The sequence below is a fragment of the Corticium candelabrum genome, chromosome 1 (assembly GCF_963422355.1).
Source record: "Corticium candelabrum chromosome 1, ooCorCand1.1, whole genome shotgun sequence".
NCBI classification, from domain to species: Eukaryota; Metazoa; Porifera; class Homoscleromorpha; order Homosclerophorida; family Plakinidae; genus Corticium; species Corticium candelabrum.
In genome coordinates, this window is record NC_085085.1 from 11,447,269 (window position 1) to 11,465,457 (window position 18,189).

General features: G+C 43.1%; 1 protein-coding gene across 1 annotated transcript; it reads left to right on the forward strand.

Annotated features, from left to right (window-relative positions):
* Positions 1–696: 696 nt before the first annotated feature.
* On the forward strand, positions 697–10,158 carry LOC134198230 (uncharacterized). The gene is made up of 5 exons (XM_062667592.1): positions 697–1,017; positions 3,521–3,846; positions 5,092–6,186; positions 9,261–9,525; positions 9,597–10,158. The coding sequence occupies exons 1-5, from the start codon at positions 697–699 to the stop codon at positions 10,002–10,004; spliced, it is 2,415 nt and encodes an 804-aa protein (XP_062523576.1). The 3' UTR covers positions 10,005–10,158.
* Positions 10,159–18,189: the final 8,031 nt, after the last annotated feature.

Genomic DNA, 18,189 nt, shown 5'->3' on the forward strand with positions numbered 1-18,189 from the left:
ACGAGCTATGATATAACAAAGGGACGAAGGATGGGTGAAAAAGGACATTCGTCTGCTGTATATGCATTATGCATTACCCTGAAAAATGCATAATCTCCAAGAGTTAGGATTGCATGTAAAAAAGATAGAAAGACACGCTTTTGCAAACAAACTGCATGCATTCTCAATTTCTATTTTCTGTTTATTCACTATTATATTATAATAATGGTTTAAATGGTCTGGCTGCGGATGATGGTCACAAGCCCGTCGTGCGCCTATGTATAGAAAGCTATAGAAGCCATCATGTCAACCGGGCCATAGTGACCCGGCGCACGCACTAGCCACGAACACATATAGTGAGCCTGCCACGAATGGGGTGCAAATAAGGTTAACCAAGCCATGGTCGCAACCGTATTCATAAGCGGCTGTCCTGAAAGCATCGTGCATCTATATGTCTTGACTGGAGGCGACCAACCTAGCTCGACGGCGCTATGGGCTGAGCTGTGTGAAAAAGTCACGGACACATGGTGTGGTTGTTCCACGAGATGGAATCTACTTCTATCGACGGGGACATAGCCTGGACCGCCGAGGAAGATCACGATCACGTTGTACAGCTATGTCGCGAGTGCGGACCCGATATCGACCGGGCCGTGACGTAGACGTAAGAACACAGTACAGCTATGCCGCGTGAATTGAAAGAGACAAACAGTTGACACCATGACGATCGAGGACGCCACCGAAAACCACGATCACATCATGCATTTCTGCCGTGAATGGAGTGCGACCGATCTCGACGAAGTCATGATCTCACGATCGAACGCCTGCAACGGTCAAGAACGGATCATACAACTATGTTACGAATGGAACGCCACCGACATCGACGGAGACACGGTCTTATGGCCGCACACCGAGGACACAAATATATCGTGCTCGTGTTCTATGGTCGAGGCGCCACAGAGATCGACAAAGCCATGGTCAAGGTCTCCTACAGCGGTCACACCGATATCGTGCGCATGTGCCTCGCGATCAAATGTAGCGGTAAGTATGAATTGCCACTGTAGGGTGTTCACAATGAAATCATACGTCTATTCGAATCGTTTTGATGTCATCCAAAGGGCAACTCGTCGATGATCAAACTAGATCGTCTTAATTCGTCTTCCAACATGTCGATCTCCCTCGGACAGATCCTGCAGAACCGATCGAGTTTAGCTTCTATTATCTGACTCTCCAACATGCGGCAGAGTCGTTGCCGTTATCCCGCTTCCACTTTTTAAAAAAGGTACTTGATAGAGATTCTCTCATGCCGTAGCGATAATTTATATAGGTATTGATGTGTTTGACGCGTTCGCTCTCTCCGCATATCTTACAGAGATACGTACGTGTTGAGGGAAACTCGATTTTTCTTTCTTACGAGTGTCGGTGTTTCAAAATAGTGTATTATTATAGAGAACTGAAAGCTCAAGTATCTCGCACACTTGCATAAACACGCGTTCAGATACATAAGTGACATTCGGCAATACGAATTCTGGAGCCATCTCTTATACTTGACCTTGTTAAGAGGGAATCATCTGAAAAAGAGCAACACCCTACAGGACGAACAAACCAGACGATGAGTTAGGTCTACGTATGCCTGAAGAGGAGCCTCGGTAGTCTCCGAAACCCACACCAACACAGCCTCTCAAGTCAGGCTCTTACGTGCAGTCTCTGAGCTAAACTCACGTAAATCACACAAGAAGTAGGAGCTTTAACCGGAATTTCTCCTGCGCCAGAAGAGCCTGGTCGCTTTCGAGAACGTCATAGTGACGTGGGACCCTGGATCCGGTTCCATAGCTTGATAAAGCTAATTCGATTAGCTAAACATGTATGTTGAGTAACACGCGACATCGCTTCAAGCACTTGCTTTTTTTTGCGAAGTACGTAGTTGACATTATCGTTCGCTTCAAGCACGTATCTGGACAGCTCAGCCATTTAAATTCTGCAGTGTCACGACTCCTTTTCAGCATTCAGTTTCGCCAACAGTACACCGGCGAATCTGCAGCGCGGTAGTTTGAGGAATGAACTCATTGTACGCGATTAGTGTAAATATGTAGCAATCAGAGTCCGTGCATTGAAACAAGTCGTACGTAGTACACAACACAATCAACTACGACTGTCGCGTCAACTCTACACTTCCTGAACATGGTAGATCCACTGCATTGCTGTTTCCCACGCCTTGATGTTTCCAGTTCACCGTGAGGAGAGCCAATACCGTACAAAAGAGATGCTTGATGAGTCGAAAGTATCGTCAGGTAAACTGCGTTAGCAATGCACACCAATCTGATTATGACGTGGACTCCGTTCCACTGATTTGATGAACCGTTGATGAAACAGGGCCGGCAGTTCTCACACCATTTCCCCCACAGACTATAGATGTCAGAGTAAACGCGCAAGAGTGGTGGACACTGCTACGTCGGTTTAAATTCGCGCAAACCTGCAGATGAGTTCAGTAGAAGGAAACGTTGCTGGAGTGAGTAGGTTCAGGGGACCAGTCCCATGTAGGCCATTTCTGGGCTCATTATTCATCAGCAGTTTGCCCATCAACAGCTTCACTGGCATTCGTGTTGAAGTGCTCTCTGTGGAGGGCTTCCTCTCCGCTTCATGTATCAAACGCAATTACATTAACGAGCTCTTTAGGAAATCGAATTAGTCTTATCCAAGCTATGAAACTGGATCCGGGGTCCCACGTCACTATGACGTTTTCGAAAGCGACCAGGCTCTTCTCGCGCTGGAGCAATTCCGGTAAAAGCTCCTCCTCCTCGTGTGATTCACGTGCGCTTAGCTCAGCGACTGTGCGGAAGAGCCTGGCTTGCGAGGCTAGAAGACGCTTACATTTGACGAAAAATTGCAAAAGTTATGCGGACGCTGCAATATAGCCAAGAAAGTTTTCGAATATTAACACGAATAATGTTGCTGGATTGAACTCTCAGAAACATCTCGCTTCTCTGGACTTTACAATACATGCATGCAATGCAGCATGGTGGCATAATATTTCTCGACAGAGCAAAAGGTTTCGTAATCCGTAGCTAAAGACAACCCGATATACGAAAATTCAAGTTTTTAGCTATATCAAGATCATGATCATGGCAATAGTCCATTGATAGCACAGACACTAAAGTTTCTAAAAGTCTAACCTGACAACAAATAGACGATAGAGCATCGTTATTTATACGTCATACTGGTTAGCAACTGGAAGTGCGCAATACCTTCTACTAAGCGCAAAGACTGCAGCACCGCATCCCTCCACTTGAAGCCTTCCTACAAAGAGGGTTTGAGAGAAGCACGACGTTATCATAGTACAACTGATCAGAGATGATATTTTTGTCAATTCAATTTGATTGACCTCGATAGAGATGCGAGTCCATTGGCAATGTGCCTTCGGCAAAATACTGGTTTGCGTGCATGTGTTTGTTTGTTTGTTTGTTTGTGTGTGTGTGTGTGTGTGGTGTGTTCACTTATACATACTTGTACCTACATCTACATATATGCACGTAACGTTGTATAGGTTGGAAAATTGCTAGAGGCTGTTACAAACGACTCCAAGGCTTTTTCTTCACCTCGCTCTGCCATATTTGTCCTCAACAAGTGGGACGTGTTCTGCAAAAGCAATTTGGAAGAAGCGAAAAGGCATGAATTTAAAGTTCGATTCTGCAAAGAACTTGAAACGACATGGCCAGGTTTCAAAGAAGACCAATTGATTACAATGAACTCGCTATTTGCTTTGAAAGCACGACAATACGGAGTCAACACGCAAGATGTCAATAACTTGTGTGATAAGTTGAGAACCCTTCTGCCATCTAGCATGGACAAGATGCTACAAAAAAGTTTAGAGTAAGCAACACTATTATGCATGCCGGTGAGGCAGCAGATTTGGTTCGCCTACAAAGGTTTTCCAGACCAAAATTCGGTAGTGGATTCGGTTAAGCCCGGTTTACAGTACGACGCTGACATAGCGTCGTGCGAGCGTCTTGGACGCTGACGATGAGCGAGCGCCAGCGTCACACTGTGAACATGTCAGCGTTCGCGACGCTCTTTCGACGCTCGCACGACGCTAGGCGAACGTTCACGTCGCTGGAATAGAGAAAAGTTCTAATCGAGCGTCCTAGCCGGAAGTGACCCAGCGTCCGATGACATCACGTGCTCCGTTTCAACTAATCGAAAGTCAGTCACTGGACGTATTCTATTCGTTCACATGGCATCGATCATTGATTCGTCGATGGAAGTTTTCATTGAGTGTGTGCGTGGTTTTCCCTGCGTTTGGAAATTTTAGTCAATGGAGTACAAGGACATAGGGATGAAAGAAAAACGCTTGATCGAGACTACGGCGCAGCAGCGCAACAAAAGCAAAACGTCGTCGTCCATGTCTGTCGCGAGTACATTGAACACACGTGGTTACTTTACAGCGCCAGACCACTGTCGCAGTGTGTTCTTTGTGCGATGGACGCAGGTCAAACGCAATACTGTGAATGGTCCAGCGCCAGCGTCTTTGCTGACGCTTGTGTGAGCGTCATTGTCAGTGTCCAGGACGCTCGCAGGACACTGTTCCGGCGTCGTACTGTGAACCAGGCTTTAGCCTGCATGTAAATTACAAAAGTCTTACCGCCTGAACACTAGATATGTCATCGAATATTATTAACATTAAATATTACGTCATGAATGGTGGTTAAGCTAAAAAACTCCACCTAATGCTAAAGAACACAATTATTTTCGATAGTCCAAAGACAAACAAAGTGTTAATATATCACTTTTTTGCTGTAAAGATTATATACTTCAGCAACGACCTGGTCTTCTTATAATTGCAGATGTACTGTTACGTCGCAGACAATATCTTAATAAGTATTGCCAGAGTATTTAATACAGTTCTCGAGGGCGTGCAATTGGTACAAAACAAAATTCGCATAGAGGAGCGAAATTCGCAAAAAACGAATTCGCAACGCCGCTCCGGACCAAATCCCCTCATGCGTCTAGCTAATGTCCAAAGAACCAAATCCACTAATTCACATGCATGTGCCATTTGGTACCGTTGTCCGCACTAAAAATTTACACAATAAATTGTTTTGAACATTGGCTGTACAGAATGGTGAAGAAAGATGTAGATGAAATAGAACGAAGCCTAGAAAACACAATCCGTCAGTTCAAGTTACCTATTGAAGAGCGCCAACAAAAGCAAACTAATGACATGAAAAAAATTATGGAATTCGAAAAGGCAATGAAGAAATGCAAAGTAACCTTAAACGCAGAAATAGAGCAGCAGACACTGAAGCTACACGACTATCTTCAGTCGCCAGAGGGTCGCGCTCAAGTTTTGAGTTACGAAGATCTAAAATTTAACGTAGATCCCCGACGGCCATTAGAAACTGATCCGAAATTCTTGCAAGAGACTTTGGAAAGTGCAGTGATAGCAAGTATACCTCATTACTCTGGCTTTAACAGCATCGTTGAGTGGGCGAACAGTCCTAAAGTGAAGAACAACTTGACACAAATTCTTGAGCACTTTGGAGCTATGGGAGCAGACTTCAACTGTTGTCTAGATACAAGCGAAGTCGTTGTAGATGTAACAGAAGAATCTTATGTTGCCAAAGTTTGTCGTGCGCTGTTGGTCGGAATCCCTCTGTTTATCCTCGGTATGGCTATTTTGCCACTGAGTGTCGCTCTTCAGCCCGTAACAATCTGTTGGCTTTTTCATCGCGGTGTAAGATATTATCAGTTCCGGTCATTACTGGAAAAACGGTATGATGAATTCCTCCGTCATCAAAAAGAGCATAACTATGAAAACCTAAAAGCGTTTTTGGAGCGTCACATCGCTACTGTTTCTCACGCTATATATTATGTATACAACATAATTCCGGAGAAAATAGAACGTTTGAATAAAGAATTAAGAGATCGGCTACAACATGATGCAAAAAACGAGCCTATGTACTGGAAAGTGCTGAAATCTTGTCAGTCCATAAAAGGAGCGCTGTGCAAATTTTTGATTGATCTCGACATCCATGAATATCAAGAAGATGATATAATCGTACGCAAACGAGAAGGTTACGGTGCGTTTGGAACCGTGTACAAAGTTGCGCTGAAAAGCAAAGAAGAGCAAGTACCCGCAGCTCTAAAGGTACTACAGAACGAAGTGAACGATGCAACTGCAAGACTCTTCGTCAATGAACGAGAAAGTTGCAGGTAAATCATATAGACATGAATACGCGTACGCTTATACACATACGTTCATTCCTCTAAAATTCTAACTTCTGGAGTTTACAAACCATTGATAATTAATAGATAGTCGAAAATATCTATATAATCACAGATACTATAACAGTAATACATTATTGTATACTGCTGATTTTTTTATGTTTCCTTTTATTCATACATATCTCTACATGTCTACAGGTAAATGCACTTATTTTTTGTATTTCTAATATTCGTTATGGTTCTAAAAAGCAACATGAAGTATTAATGTATACCATCACAAAAAGACAAACATTAGAATAAACAGTAGGAGAGCCTTCTAAACACAACGCACCCCATGCACAAGTACGCACGCAAGCGCGCGCGCACACACACACACACACACACACACACACACACACACACACACACACACACACACACACACACACACACACTTCACTTCACGCTGCGTTCATTTCAATGAGAAACGATGCAGGCCAAGGTCAGCATAGGCCATATCGGAGGAGTGGATGTTCTCTGACAGAAGAAACGCTCGTGATTGTGGAGGCCTTGTTGGCGAAATGTTTGGTGACAGTACTGACATTGAATAGTCAAGGACTGACCATGTTTCTGTCTCTGGTGGTTTACAAGGCCTGCATGATTTACAGCAGTAAATCCACAACCATCAAAGCTGCAGTGTAAAGCAAACTCTGATGTCGTTTGCCTTGCTTCGTAGCGACGTTTCTGCTCATCCTTGCTGTGTTTCTCTTGTTCTTCCTTCTTGACATTTACTTCCTGTGTGGCAGCCCAGATCTGATTCCTTCACTCATTTTTATCTTCTGCTAGTATCCTCCAAACCCCATCAAGATTGCAATTCCTTAAATCCCTCAGTACCAAATCGTTCCATCTCATTCTCTGGCCTTCGACTGAACGTCTACCTTGGGGTGATATACACACCAAAAGCTTCCTTGGTAGACGACACTCATTCATGCGCAAGATGTGCCCCAATAACCGAAGACGTCTCTGTGTCAGCATGGTGGAAATTCTTTGTAGGTTGGCTATCTTTCTGATGGGGGTGTCTCTCTTCCCGTCCCATAGGGACACTCCAAGGATTGACCGGAGGCTTCGCATAACAAAGCTCTGTAAGCAATGTATCTGCGGCTCCAGAAGTACTGCTGTTTCCAAACCATATAAAAGGGTGGAAAGAACTACAGAGACAAAGATGTTCAGCTTGGTACACACACACACACACACACACACACACACACACACACACACACACACACACACACACACACACACACACACACACACACACACAGACACACACATACACACAGACACACAGACACACACACACACACACACACACACACACACACACACACACACACACACACACACACCTTGAACCTTGACCCGTCAATCAAATCAGACAATTGCCTGTTTCGGTGATAACGATGTCAAAAAGAACATGGACAAAATGTCAAATATGACTATCTGGTGATTATTGGTGTTGATTACAAAACGAGTATGTCTTGTCAAGTCTCCTTTTTAATGAAAAGATCTGCCAAAATCTTGGCAGGAAGATATGCAACGTTCTACAGAACCGAAATCTGATATGACTCGTTTTCTGATTCAGGGTGGTTACTGCAGATCTTCTCTACACAGCGTCTTTCCATTTCGCCCTTTTTTGTCCAAACATATGTACCAATCATTACTGGGTAATTGTATAGACTTGAGATCTAGCAAAAGTTAGGGCGCGTCTCCACTAGGGCTTAAACATGTTTACAACCTGTTTAAGTCCGAACATGAAGAAGACAGAATTAGGCAATGCTAGAGACGCCGTAGACTGATGGAGAGTGTTCGGAGAGAGCGATTTCGTCGAAGACAGAGACTTGTGTCTCTGATTGTTCTCAAAAAGGGATCTCCGGCTGTCTGGTGCACAAGAAACGAATTCGCGCTTTACAATAAAGCCCCAGATAATTCTTTCAATAGTTCAGAATAAATAGACGCCGTCTAGCTAAACATGTTTAGAGTAGAAGCATGTTTAACGTTAAACATGTCTAAACAGCAACAAGTGGAGACACAGCCTTAGTCTCGGCAGCTCCTTTTCACACCGTCACAAGGTCTCTTTGAGAGAAACTCGCCGAATAGCACCTGTATTGGCATTCTGTTATCATCCATTAGTGCCACATGACCGCGAGCCAACGCAGGCAATGTTTTGCCAAAATATCAGATATTTTATCTGTCATTTCAAATGCAGTTGCTAGCTGTTGTGAACCGATGTGGTTCCTGCACTGTTTGTACCTTGGATACCTCTTACACGACGGTTGTCACAGACTCTAAACATCTCAAACTGTCAGAATTCACTGTTCACGTCTCTGAATGATAGAACAGGTAAAGAACGGTTTCATAAACTTTCCTCTTTGTACCAACTGGCAAATATCTACTTCAAAAATTGTTTGACGTAAACACCCAAAAGCCTTGGACGCCTTTCCAATACAACACACAGATAAACGATTTTGACTAAAAGATAAACAATTGTTCTTTCTCATTTCTGATATGTTTTCCTGACATTCTCTCTTGTGCAATATTACCACCACTTTAGTTTGCAGCAACACCAAAGGGAGACACATCACAGTTACAACCTGACCACTCAGACCATGCACACGGAAATGCAACTGCTAGATCCGCTCCTAGCTGTAACACGTTTACGAGAGTACACGATCAGGTGGCTGACCAACGTACACCAGACACGCACGTACGCGCGCGCACGCGCACGCATACATGCACACACACAGACACAGACGTGCGCGAGCGCGTCTTGCTATTCTCTCGCATGTAAAGTTGTATAGAACCACGCACCTCCAATGTAAAATTGTATGTAGTCATGTTTATTGCTGTAACATTTACTTTGCACGCTGTTTGCTTTTAAGACAGTATGCAGTATAGCGCATGCAGCTTAGAAAAGAGGCCTGCCGCTGACGATCGTGACTCTGCCTACGTTTAGCTAAACACTTTGCACACTATCTTAAGCACGTATTACTTAAAATGCAATGCAGTTGTTATTTATGCCGCAGGAAGTTCAAACATGAAAACTTGGTAAGGCTCTTAGGTACAGTCGTATTTGCAAATTTTGAGGGTGTAAGGCGTGCGGCTCTTTTGTTTGAATGGTGCGATGGTAAAACTTTACGACACGAGTTGAATGAGAACTACGCAGCGCCAGCCAAGCTAGACAGCGCTACCACTAGAGCGAGAGCCGTAGTTACGCAAATAGCCGAAGGTCTGTGTAATCTTCACAAAGCCTCCGTTGTTCACAGAGATATAAAACCGGAGAATATTTTGGTAAGATGTAAAGCTATACATCTTGTAGTTTATATAGATATCTACAGCTCGGCTTGCTTTTGTGTGTATAGCTGACAGGTGGCAATAGATCAGTAAAGATAGCTGACATGGGGCTAATAAAAGATGCAGAGCAAGCAATGACGGTTACCGGAACTTCTAGGTATATGGCACCAGAAGTCTTTGAGAATAGACCGTATGGCAGCGCAGCAGATATTTACAGTCTAGGAGTGGTACTAATTGAAATATGGTTCGGTAAACTTCCAAGTACGCTGAAAGCGAGTGCTGAACCATTACGGGATCAATTAACCGTTCTAAAATGGTCAGAAGACACCGTCGAAGACAAGCATCCGGGAAAGCTTTGGACGGCAGTAACAATGACATGCTGCGACAAGGAAGAATTGAACAGACCGACAGCCAAAGGTGTGTTGAAACAAATGAAAGATTGGGACAACGATGTCAAATTTTATACTAACGTTTAATTATAATAATGTATGAGTGCTTTTGCATGTGACTGTTATGGATGGTAGTGTCTTTAGCACTATAGTATACGCTGGCAATTTTAGTATGAGCAATGACCAATTGCTGTTTAGTAAAGTTGTTTGTTCTCATGTACTAGATCATCTTGCCGATATATCAGAAGCAATAGTGCACGCGCAGTCGTTCATCTCTTAACTCTCCTACACCTATCTGTATAATTATCCACTGTCTATACGTCATATCTACATTATGCATAGTACTTATAGGTCCAGGTAGTCGTATAGACGATATAGACTTTCCACTTACCAAGTCACACTTTCAATTTTCACAAAAATCAGACACCATATTTTCTATATGTAAAGGTATCCTCTACCACACCTGTATCAGAGCGTATTATATACCCACAATTTCACAGCTAATTGCTTCTCAAGTTTGGGTATGCTTGAAAGCAAGGCAGACAGTTAATGATACTTTTGAGACAATGAGCCAGAGTAGGAGAACCGAGAAATACCAATAACATTATGTCTCACGACCGGTTCACAATATGACGCTCAACACCAGCGTAGCATAGTGTAAGGTAACGTCAACTGGGAGTATCACATTACAATGTTGCTAACTTATTGGGTCATTCACAATTGAGCGTCAAGCAACGAGCATCAACGACCGTATCTTGCATGGTCTCGCGGGGTACCCCGACAGCGGATGGTCTGATAGTCTGGCTTCCGGTACACTGAAAGCACGCGTTACATGTTGTGAAGCAGCTCAATTTGGTTGAACGCTGACTCAGGACGCTGGGAAACGCTAGAAATAGCACTCGAGTTTCTTGAAAGTGAAAGAACGGAGCGTCACGAGACGTCATTGGAAAGGAATGTTACGTGTTCACAATTTGACGCTGAAACATAAGGTTATTGTTACAACTCAACAATAGTATTCACGTTCGCGTGTACATACAAAAATAATGAGATCTAACTACTCATCAAAACAATATACGTATAACCATAAGGATAGCAAGCATCCTCGATATCTTCTCATCAATGTTCGTTGAAGACTAAAATCCCAACTCTCAATGTTGTCTGCGTGCTCAGTAGGGTTTGACTGATTGTATTATAGCACTACACTGTTATTATAACCCCCTTTCCCGGCTCTTGAAAACAAAACATCTAACTCAAACTTGTTTAATTCTAACACTCAACTCTATAGTCAAACTTCAAACTATAATTCTAGTTTCTGTAGTGGCTTCACAACTCAACTACTTGTTGTTGCTCTTCCTGGTTGGATTGATGGTGGAAGTTGCACTGGACTTTCTGATGGTGTTGGTTCTTCTCTCTCCTTATCGGTATTCTGTTCTTCTGGTATTGGCTCTTCTTGCTGATGATCTCTTACAGTATGTCGTCTGTTTCTACGGAATTCTCCAGATGGTGTTGCTACTGTATACGATCTCGGTGTTGACGACTGTTGTATAATAGACCCTCTTTCTTTACGATCAAGTAATAGACCCTCTTTCTTTACGATCAAGTATCCAAACTTTCTCTCCTTGAGGCAATGGTGGTAGATCTTTGACTCTATGGCGTTTGTCAAATCTTTTCTTCGCCTTTTCTCTTTGAACCTGTTCTTTCACCTGCACTTCTCGGTACGAGACACATTTAGGTAAGAGTAGCTGGTGTAGTTGGAACTAGACTTCTCAGTTGTCTACCCATTAGAAGTTTCACTGGAGAATATACATTCCATAATAGCGCTGATCGATATGACAACAATCCCTGGTAAGGATCTCCACTTTGTGACAGTAGTTTCTCAATGGTCTGTACCATTCGCTCGGCATCTCCATTCGATTGAGGGCATCGCGGACTGCTAGTGGTGTGCAAAAAGTCAAAGCCTTTTGCAATCTGTGCAAATATCTCTGAGGCATATTGAGGACCGTTATCTGATCTGACCTCTTCTGGAATACCGTGTCGTGCAAACATGACTTTCACCTTGTCGACTACCTCTTTGGATGATGTGCTGGACAAGGAAACGACTTCAGGATATCTGGAGACTAGTAGAAAAGACTTCCCTTCCACTCACACAAATCAGTGCCCAGTGTTTGCCACGGTCGACTAGGAAAAACAGTTGGTAACAAAGGTTCAACCGGTATCGGACGTTGTTTGCTGCATAATGACCGTTCAATCTTATCTCGTAACTGTGACTTAATTCTCGGCCACCAAACTACTGATCGTGCTCTCTCTCTACATTTGGTAATGCCAAGGTGTCCCAAATAACAAAATCTCTGCTTGAATCGAGGTAGGAATAACCAATTGGCTACCACGTAGTAATAGGCCATTTTCCACAGACAATTCTGATGCAACTGCCCAGAATTTCGTGATATCTCCTTTGAGCTCGTGTTTGGGCGGCCATCCGTTCCTACAGAATAGCTTCAGCTAGTAGCACGTTTCGTCTGCATCTTTTTGCTCTTAGTTTGGCCTAAGTTTGTGTTTGTACCGGTAAAGAATCCAGTATGTGATCAAATACTTGTCAGATGCCATTACCAGTTCCTGGCTTTGCAAATTTGCTCGATTTTCCTGTACTGGACTCCTCGATAACGTATCTGGAGTATGAAGATTACGACACGGGACATGATAAATAGCGAATTGATACTGCATCAGTCGTAATCTGAATCGCCTGTTTGTACTCAACAATGATACCAGAAGCTTATGATCCGCTTCCACGTGAAATGTCATTCCCAGTAAATAGTGACGGAATCGATTGCATGCCCATGTGATAGAGAGCGCCTCGCCTCCTTCTCTATCTGCGCATACCTAGCTTCTGCACTGGTAAGTGACCTTGATGCGTAAGCAATCGGCTTCCATTCTCCATTGTCTTGCTTCTGTCGGATAACGGCTCCTAGACCATATGCTGACGCATCTGATGACACAGCTGTGCTCTGGTTGGAGAATTTAAAGCTAAAACCGGTGGTTGAAACAGATCTTCTTTGATTGTTTCAAATGCAAGCTGTTGACTGCCTTCCCATATCCACTCTGACTTAGAGGTAATCAAGGCTCTCAATGCAGAGTCGAATATAAGGCAAAAATTTGGTCGGATATTGTGCTCTAGCAACAGAGGTCGACCGAACATTTTAAATTTTGAGCATTCATTCTTATTTGATTTCACAATCCTTTTTTTCTTGTAATTATCAACATGCATCAACATTTAGTTCAATTTCTTTATTTGTTGCAACATATTCACTACTGTATTTATTTGCCATCAAAATCAAAACATAAAATTTGGCTTGTTTGCTGTTGTTCTGTTGCATTGTTAGTAATCATAATGATGACGGGTGGTTGTCGTGGTCGTTACAATTCATTGTAACTAAACTTTATTAAATTTTATTTAGAGCAAGGCTAATAAAGTAATGACATGAACTGATCAAGAGATAAGTAAGCTAATCAAGAGCATGTTGTTGTTCAACAAACAACTTAGTGACCGTTACGTGGCCCTCCCACCGTTTATCCTATTCAACTGCAGCTCATGCAATTAATGGTACTTGGGGCATTAAATACGATATTGCTCTAAAACATCACTTTGCACTCACATGTCTGGAAATCATCAACTCTAAATCTTGCCTGCTGCTTCCGTCAGATGTCTGGACTTTTGTGTCGCTCATTGATTCCCTACCATCCATGTAATAACTATTGTGCCTTGAACGGTCATGTAGGTATGTCCAATCAAAGCAAAATTGTTGTCGGTCATGAACACCAGTTGGTTGGTGAATGACCGATGACTGACCGTTATATTCCACTTTGCAATGGCTATATTTTCTTAACTAATTTTGGGAGAAACTTCCCCAGTTGGTTTACCATGCCTAGAAATCTCCTGACTTCTGTTGGAGTCGACAGCTCTGGCGTCTCCTTAATTGCATTAATCTTGTCCGGATCAGTTCTAATTCCAACAACATGATCAAGATATTTCACTGTGTTAGTTGAAAATATGCACTTCTCTTGGTTAAGTGTAAGAACATCTTGTTGAATTCGCTCTAGTGCTTTCCCAAGACGTTGATCATGTTCTGCTTGTGTTTTCTCATAGACAAGGATATCATCCATCAAGCACAGAGTTCCTTGCAATCCGTTGAGTATCTCTGAAATTCTTTTCTGGAATAGATCCGGTGACAAAGTTATGCCAAATGGCAATCTATTGTAGAAAAATCTACGGAATTGCGTTATAAACGTCGTAAGTAATGCAGACTCCTTTGACAGCGGTACCTGCCAAAAGCCAGTATTCACCTCGAGCTTACTGAAAAAACGAGCTCCTTGTAACTGAGCTGAAGTATTCCACTAAAGGCAATACTAATCTCTCTCGTTTTACACTCTCATTGAGTTTAGACAGATCAACACAAACTCTCACACGGCCCTTGGACTTAGGAACTATGACCATTCCTGAACACCGGCCAGTGGGTTGGTCCACTCGTAAAATCACTCACTCGCCTTGCATTTTCAACAGTTCATCCTCTACTTTCTTAATCAAGAGGATACGTATACGTCTGGGGGTTGACAAGGAGAAGACTTTGCATCTGATTTCAGACAGATAGTGTACTCTTCACTCATCTTTCCAAGGCCTTTAAAAAATTAGGAAATTCAGCTTGAACATCAGCCACCTCACTCGGATTACTTTCAGCTTTGTGTACTGGCTCACGGCCTTTGATTAATTGCAGAGCTTCTACGGCTGGTCAAGTAAACATCTGTCATTCATCTCACCACAAATATTTCTTGCTGTGTGGTCAACACTTTGACTTGTAGGTTGGCAACAAACTTCCCACGCACATCTAATGCATGTCCTCCGGACCACGTAGTGAATGTCTGGTAGCAGTTTGCAGTTTAGCGTTACTGAAACTTGTTTGTACACTCTCTCTGGTATCACCGTAACGTCTGCACTAGTGTAAATACTGAACCTCAACTCTATCCCATTCACTTTCACATTGGTTATGCAAGCACCTGTTACAGTTCCAATTGATTGAAATCCCAAGCATAGACAACCGCGACAATCATCTGACTCAACACTAATACAAGAAACGCTCTCTATCTTTTGTGTGGTTTTACACATAGGTGCGCAATGCCCTACTCGTTCATACTTATAGCATTTCGCCGTTGCTGCTGGACAGGCAGCTCTACCATGCAACGGTTTCTGTCCGCATCTGGAACAGCTGTCTTGTCTGTTTAGTAGCTGGGGTAGAGGATTTGCCCTTCACGCCTTCGTGGGTACTGTAGTAGCCTTCTGTAACTTCTGAAACAAGTTCCGTTTGGAATGTTTGGAAGAGGCATTCCATCGTGTGCGTATTGTCTCCATACCAGTCGTATCAGGTGTTATGGGCGGTTCCACGGAAAGATGTCTGCGAATGGCAGTCTGTTGCATCTTCACCGACTCACTTTGTCGAGCTCTCATTATGGCTTTATCGAGTGTAAGGTCTGCGTCCATTTGGAGCGTCTCCGATAACTTTGCATCGCGCAGTCCCCCAACCATTCGGTCATTAGCTCCTCAAGTAAAGCCCCGAATTGACAGTACTCTGACAAGGTGTATAAGGCAGTTACAAAGCTCCCTACTGGCTCGTCGTCCCCTTGACGGCGGTAGTTAAACTTTGCACGCTCAAAAATTGCATTCCTTCTCTTCACGAAGTGAGAATCAAACTTTCGCTTGACAGAGTCGTACATCTTGCGCTCGTCTTCCGTCAACGTGAAGAAAGCTAAGATATCCTCTGCTTTCGAGCCCATCAAATATACTAATGCGGCTATCCGCGTGGATTCAACATTATCTGAAAGACCAGAAACCAATCGAAATCGTTCAAAGAGCTTGATCCAGACGTGCCAGCTATCTTGTTGAGAGAAATCGAACTGCTCGGGCGGCGCTATCTGAAACGTTGCCATAATCCCACTATTCTGACACCATTGTTGTCTGTTTGCTCAGTAGCATTTGACTGATTGTATTATAGCACTACGCTGTTGATTATCACCAACGCAGTAGCGCAGGTATGTATAGGGTTGAGTTTATGTTCAGTTCTTCTGTAAGAGCTGGTATCGGCACCAACCTTTTATGTTACAAAGCTGAGTTCTATGTCAAATCTCTGCGCTTGCAACGGAGCATTTGTTATTTCCATGACTACTCAAATTTGTCATAGCAGTGCATGGTCCCCTCTTGAGGGACCGACCCCCGCGTAAAATTTCTCGATGACACGAACGCTACGCCTTCCAGTTTATTGAATACACGCCCACACCAGTCCAGTGTAGACTGTACGTGTCGTCGCCCTCCGCAACGCTTCCAGCGATCGAAGAGTTTAGACTGATTGCAGCCGCGGCCGCTTGCCTACCGCTAGCGTTTCTCTCTAAATTCTGATTGCATTTGCACCGAATCCAACTGACACGTTCCCTGCACCGAGAACTACACGGGGATTGTGTCGATTTCTACCGTCAATGTTCACCTCGCCAACGCTGTGTACTGCACATCTGCTCGCGCACATCGTTACCAGCAAAATGGCGGTAACGCCATTGCTGTTGTCGTCGTATCGAAACTCCTGCACAAATGGCGTTCCAGAGCCTTGTCGTGATGCTCTAATAATTCTGTTAAGCTCGTCGTATTCAAAACTCTCCTGCAAACCCTTTGTACCGTCCACTCGTTCAATGACGTTCTCTGCGTCATTGAGTGTGTACTTGATATCTTGCACGGTTACCCTATTCCCGTAAGTACGTATGGAAAGCAAAGTGTGAGACAACGCATCGTAACCATATTTCGTCACTAAACCATTTCCTCTTTGTCGTTTAGTTACTTGGACATTCGAATTGAATTCAAGTGCTTGCCATTTAACTCTTTCCATAATTTCGACTATTTTTGTAACTCAATTGTTGTCATCATACATCAGGGTGGACGAAAACCCTGTTGGATAAACAATGGCAGTCAGTCTGCCAGTAGAATTGTAATCATATTTAAGTGTCGAATTGTACTAACACCCATTTGCAGATAATTTTGGCAAATACAATTCCGGCAATTGAAACTTTTGGTCAACTTGAATAAGTAGTCCTTTTAGATCATTCGTGTAGTTTAGACAGTATTTGACATCAGTGTTAACGAAACACTCTGCTACAAGTTTGTCTGGAAATTGTTTGCTGAATTTGTAGTAGTGACTGCATTCCGCGCTATTTGCTGCCATAGCTCTGCCGCGTTGGTCCCATTCAAAAGTGACATTATTTCCGTTTGAGTCTTTCTGCCAAATAAGACGTATCCTGCTGTCATGTCCGTATTCATACCTTATACAATTAGTGGTACCATCTTCACTGACACAACGTTCCTGTCAGGATGAATAATAGCTTGCTTGTGTCCACCTTCGTTTTACGCGATACGGAGAAGCCAATCAAAGTCTTTGTCATTGATATGACCTTGAACGCCCAAAAGATTACCGTCAAGATCGTACTAATAGCGAAGTTGCTCTTGCATTTCATCAACTACCTCCACTACTAGATCTGCAGCGTTTGTTACATGTTTATTTCTTCTGCCAAGAGAATATATGAACTTTATATTGGAGCCAACAGTTCGAATGTTGACTTTCCGGCTAGGAAAAAGGGAGTTGGTCACACTGAATACTCGTCCATATTCATCTCTTCCATAATCAAGTGTTATTACAGATTCTGTTCTGGTTTGTGTGAGGCAACGTTAAGGTTTTGGGTTTACCAAACTTGTCATATTCTGTAGATTCTGTAATAATGTGATTGTCATTTTTCAAGGTTTTGATTACTCCTACGCGTCTGCCGTGTCGATCAGAATACTGATAAGATGGTGGACCAATGATAGACTGAATTACTTTGACATAAACAGCATTAGAAAATGGAGCACACGAGACTGTATTTGCCAATGACTTGCTATTGTATTGTGTCACCAGGTGGCTATCACAGTACATCAGAGACGTATTAATAACCCCTTGTCCTTGAGATGAGACGGCTTGCAATTCTCTTATAAGAGTATGATATTGATGAATATTAATATCACCACTGTCTCCAGTTTCTTTTAGAATTTGACCTGCTGCTCCATGAGCCCAATACTGACAAAATCCAATAAATTCGCGATACTTGAATTGAAATCGTCCACTTGTACCATGCTCCATATTCACCATTTGAGGTTTGCTTTTCCCCGATGCCAAAGATTCCACACGAACAACATTGCCTCTTGAGTCACGAG

Excerpts from the sequence above, each read along its gene's own strand:
- LOC134198230 (XM_062667592.1), top strand. The coding sequence starts at position 697 with ATGACGATCGAGGACGCCACCGAAAACCACGATCACATCATGCATTTC. Across the intron at positions 1,018-3,520 it reads CCTCGCGATCAAATGTAGCG|GTTGGAAAATTGCTAGAGGC; the intron begins GTAAGTATGAAT and ends AACGTTGTATAG. Across the intron at positions 9,526-9,596 it reads TAAAACCGGAGAATATTTTG|CTGACAGGTGGCAATAGATC; the intron begins GTAAGATGTAAA and ends TTGTGTGTATAG.